This window comes from Erigeron canadensis, chromosome 8 (genome assembly GCF_010389155.1).
Source record: "Erigeron canadensis isolate Cc75 chromosome 8, C_canadensis_v1, whole genome shotgun sequence".
Classification (NCBI taxonomy): domain Eukaryota; kingdom Viridiplantae; phylum Streptophyta; class Magnoliopsida; order Asterales; family Asteraceae; genus Erigeron; species Erigeron canadensis.
This window is the reverse complement of record NC_057768.1, coordinates 37,783,928-37,789,299: the sequence shown is the minus strand read 5'-3', so window position 1 is coordinate 37,789,299 and position 5,372 is coordinate 37,783,928. Positions and strand designations below refer to the sequence as shown.

General features: G+C 31.6%; 1 protein-coding gene across 1 annotated transcript; it reads left to right on the top strand.

Moving 5' to 3' along the window:
* The first annotated feature begins 4,277 nt into the window (after positions 1-4,277).
* Positions 4,278-5,149, top strand: LOC122579252 (glutaredoxin-C3). The gene has a single exon (XM_043751378.1). The coding sequence runs from the start codon at positions 4,355-4,357 to the stop codon at positions 4,727-4,729; it is 375 nt and encodes a 124-aa protein (XP_043607313.1). The 5' UTR covers positions 4,278-4,354; the 3' UTR covers positions 4,730-5,149.
* Positions 5,150-5,372: the final 223 nt, after the last annotated feature.

Here is a 5,372-nt window from a genome sequence, read left to right as displayed (position 1 = left end):
ATCTGGATGAACCTTCTCTAGTACCGGGTTATGGGGAACAAATGACACCGCCCGAACAACGAATTCAAAATCGCCATGCCATTAAAAGCCGGGAAACACACAACATGCTTACGGCGGATTTGATTGATCATCTTTGGTCGACCCAAGCACATGATTTTGATCCCGATAACGTGGTTCTCCCGGATCTCAACGAGTACGTTAGTTCCGACGATGAGTAGGTTGTTTGTTTTTTATTTAAATAATGATGTAATATGTGACTTTTAATAAGTTTGGTATGTATTTTATAAGTTTTATTTGAGTTTGGATTAAAAATTGTATGTTTAATTTTTAAATTTTAATAAAAATATTGAATGTCAAACCTAGAAAAAATAAAAAAAAATAAAAAAAATCTAAGAACCCCTCATGTGGGAACCCCTTGCTACAAGGGAACCCCTCAAATTTGATGTTCATCCACGTGGCCAAAAAAGATGGAGGGGATGGGGTTCTTGGAACCCCTTACTCCTAATAACCTTATTGGACTATTTATTTCTAAAAACAGAAATCAAAAGTTCATTTTTTATGTTCAACAAAGTTGAGAGTTTTTTTTATAACTTTATTAAACTTCTCTCTTTAACCTCTCTCATATACCGTCAAATACGGTATTAATTAAGACCCAAAATACGTAAAAGACAACGTTACTTAATTTTATTTTTTTTTTTAATTTTTTTTTTTTATATGATGGAGCTTCTATATATTGTTACCATAATTTTCTATTGTTACTATTATTTTTCCAATTACACCCCTCAATTGACAATTTTGAATTTTGGACAATTTAAGACAATCGGGCTGGGGCGATAAGTCTGTCTCTTTTGGAAGTGTATTTGAGAAAATCAACGTGTCGATCAATAGATAAAGGCCATTTAAACCTTTAATATGGTATTATATATGGTGTCAAGATCTCATTGATGCATGACGTCTAAATTTGGGCTCTGGTCTAATAGATACATGTTTTATTTTGAAACATGACCCTTCTTCGGCAAATTTCTCATTTGCACATAATTAACTGGTTCTCAACTAAACTTGTTATTGCTGATCCCAAAGTTTTGACATTATGTTTTAAGGTCGGCATCCCCACTCATTCATGAATCAAGGTATATTATCACAAAATAGATGAATAGGAATAAAAATAGGAATAGGAATATAATATTTTTCTTTAAAAACAAATATACGATTTTTATGGATAACAAATAAGTTGAATGACGCTGGCGAAATGCAACTTTAAAGTTTAAACACATATATAGTATATGTAAAAGAGATAGGATGGTTCATATTCATGACAAAGATATGCCTAGCTTCCATGTGCATGATGATTTAGTACCTATTCTATATTCTATATTCTATTCTATTCCTGCAGAAGTCAAAACCATATTCGATCGATCATTGCTTTAGAATATATGTTTCATGATGACAACTCGTACATACGTGTAGATATATACCAAGTGGCCTTTTCTCGTTAGTGTCGTTGAACATTGTTTCGGTCGTTTAATAACAACGAACGAGGCCTCTAAAGCAAGGCCTCAAGTTTATGTAGGCCCCATACACAAGTGAAGAATATTTAGTATACCATTTGTAATCTAAGAGAAAAAGTATCAAACTTTGAAATGGTTGAAAGAACGATTCTAACTTTTAAAATTTCAAGCATCTAGCTCCATCAACTAAACACTACACTAAACAGTTGCCAAATACAAAGATTTTTCATACTAGTCTTATATCGTCGTAAATTAATACGACTAGATTGTTATTGTTTAAGCATTTTAAAGATTTATTTTTTGGCTAATTTAAACAGGTTTTTAAGAATTTTTTGATAGTTTGGTAGTTTTCATTCTCATTTTATTTTATAACTACTTTTTTATAAGTTTTATTTTTATTAAAATCTTTTACACTTTAGTGTTAGTTACTTTTTAAGTTTAGTGTTAGTTGTATCAACCGATATCCAGTATTATTTTGACCAGTATTAATAATAAAGTATACATCTTTTTTTAAAATAAATAAATAAAAAATTTACACTATATCGATTTAGAGGACTTATAGCCAAACTACCTCAAATGTAGTTCCACTTACGACACTAAATATATATATATATATATATATATATAACTTGATCATTTTTATTGTAAAATCTCATGACAAGTATGATCCTCTATTCATTTTTTTTTCATTTTGTTAATGACCATGTTTTAATTAATAATTACTATCAAGATATATCATGTTATTGACAAAGGTCTCAGCCAACCCAAAACACTTTTTCTCTTTCACACTGTCACATCAACTTTTATCTCTTCTAAATCATCTATTCCTCACTCATTACCAACCTTACTTTTTCCACATCTCTTTCTTAATTTAAAATAAAACATCCTCTCTCTAATGGTCCCACATTTTCTCTCCCTCTTCCCGTCTTCACTCATCCACCCATGGAAGAGTTTCGTTGATGAGCCTGTGGAAGAGCTTCGTGCCAAACCCTTCCTCATCGAAGAGGTGGTCGATGAAGGGTCGACGTATGCGTTCGCGGAGGCCTAACAAACTTATTACTTGTATTTATTTTTATTTCTAAACAGACAAACAAAAATGTAATCATGGAAAGTGAAAACATAAAAACTCAATTTTGTTTATTTATATGCATAAAGTATAGATTTGATGATAAATTTCATGATTACATGAATTTGAGTAAATTTGAGTTTGATGATAAATTTGATGGTATTGAGGATAAAAATGTAATATAACCAGCAGTGGATTTTAATTTTAATATTTATTCTTTGAACAACAGCAGTGAATTGCAATGCATTGTAAGCTAGAGTAGTAGTAATGGATGGGCATGGGCGTATCTGGCGTTGATCTGACTTCTTTTTTCTCCATGGCACGCGCTCTTCACTTTACCAGACAAACCTTTTCTAAATTTAGCTCCTACACCCCCTTCTTAACTCCCTTTCATCAAAATATATACATTTTTATTTAATGACTACCATGCACCAATAAACGCTAGCTATGTTGTTTATTGCTATCCCAAAAAAAAGTTACTGTATATTGTTTATTATTAAATAAATAAATATGGAGTATTATATTATATTTTAAAAATAGTTTATGTAAGGATATACATTTTTTTTAAAAACACATGGTTTTTCCTTTAATTCTCAAAATATTACATATAAAAGAAATTACTATTTTACTATTACATCAAACAATTTTCTATATTAATTTAATCTTATTAATATACAAGAAAGTCAAAGTCAATTAACTTGAAAACAAAAACATAATATCTAATTAGAAAAATAAGCTAAAATGGTTCACTTTACCACCATAGCAGAACATAATTCTAATCGATCTAAAGCTTGCATTTTGAAAAAGAAAATGATAAATCTTTCTAACCAAATAGCTTAATAATCCTCCTAATACATTAAGAAGGTGACATATGATATCTACTAATTCTCTTTAATCTTACCCCCTGATTTTTCAAGGTGTTATCATTTCATGATTAGGAGGATTATTAGCTAGGTTATTTGGTTAGGAAGATTAATCATTTCCATTTTAAAAAAACCGACTGCTGCCACCTATAACTTCGTGTCTCGGGTGAAACTTTGAAATTTGTTTTTAAATTAAAAGGTTTAATTTTAACTTGAGTTTCAAATATCTAAGCAATCCACCGTCGCATACTGTGTGGATATAATTCTAGCTTTTTAACGATTAAATCATGATAAATGGTTAAAAACAAAAATATGGATCAGAAGAAAAGGTTTATACAAATGTCTAAGATATTAATTACAACATATATAATTTTTAAAAATAAAAAGATAACTGGTTAACAGGCACAATTTTTGTGTGCCCACATCAGGATCGAATCCTGGCTACTCCTTCAAAGGTTTATTAATTAAATACTCGTAATATGTATCGATGGTGATAATGTGCCATTGGCTGGAAAATTGGGTTTAATATGTTGGTAACTTGGAAATAAAAAGAGTTTAATATAATAGTTCGATACTTCGATCAGTATGCTGAAAGAGTATGTTACTTGTCATTAAGATGGACGGTATGTTTGAGTAGGCCTCTTGCTTTTGGAGAGATGACCTCGTTACTCAAGAGTTACATGCATGTTAGACTAAATAAATAAACATTCTTTAGCTTATAGACTAGCATCACATCAATTAAAGTGTATGCATGAGGTATGTTTTGGACCTCTATCATCATATTCCTCTACTCAACTCACCTGGACCCACATATCCATTCTATAAATACCCCACATCCCAACCCAATAACAATCCCACAAACAAATTAACAAATCATAATATATACCTCATCATTTTCCTCTCATTTTCAAAAAAGTATGCATTACCAAACCGAATCATGGGGTACCTACTTGCCACACACGACCACCATTACCGACCCGTTACACCGTATCGAACGCCTCGCTTCCGAGAACGCAGTGGTCATATTCAGCCTCAGCGGCTGTTGCATGTGCCATGCCATAAAACGTCTGTTTTGTGGCATGGGCGTCAACCCAACCGTTTATGAGCTTGACCAACAACCCTTAGGGAAAGAAATGGAGAAAGCACTAATGAGGGTTCTTGGGACCACCTCACCGGTGCCCGTGGTGTTTGTTGGTGGCAAGCTTGTTGGAGCAATGGATAGAGTTATGGCTTCTCATATTAATGGTACACTTGTGCCTCTACTTAAAGAGGCAGGTGCACTGTGGCTTTAATTAAGTACTAGTAATTAATTAACAACTAATCCAATTAACTTTCTTTCTTTGTTTTGGTAATTAGAAAGAAAAGATAATATGGGTCATGGGTGTTACTTTTGGTTTTAGTTAGTACATGGTTATTTTTAGAATGAAACTTATGATATGAAAAAGAAAATGTAACATTATGAAAGTAAAAAGAGTAGAGGAGGATTTTGATGGGTAGATTTAGCTTAGCTTGGTGTTTTTTTAGTAATCCGAGATATGTAATTCACTCCGATCCCTCCTAACAAAACTACTTACAAGTAATCCAACTCTTGTTACTGATCATTAATTAAGTCATTATTCGATCTGTATGTTTTAGGTAGTTAAATTTTCTTAATATGTACGAGTAATTGTTTCTTCTTTTATGATGCAATATATTTTCTTTTTATTTATTTATTTATAGAAAGACAAAAATAGTATTAGTATATCATCGATATATATGAGACACATGTTTATTACTCAGTAATCAGTATATCATCGGTATGAGACACACGTGGTTAACCTTGTATTATATTTAAAACAAGCTAGTCAAATGATGGTAGGAGCCCTTGATTTTGTGTATCAAATTGATACCTAGCTAGCTACTCATTGTTGCCCTGCAAGGCGGTAATTGCTCCTA

Bases quoted from the DNA above. Each gene is read 5' to 3' on its own strand.
- LOC122579252 (XM_043751378.1), top strand. From the start codon at position 4,355: ATGCATTACCAAACCGAATCATGGGGTACCTACTTGCCACACACGACC.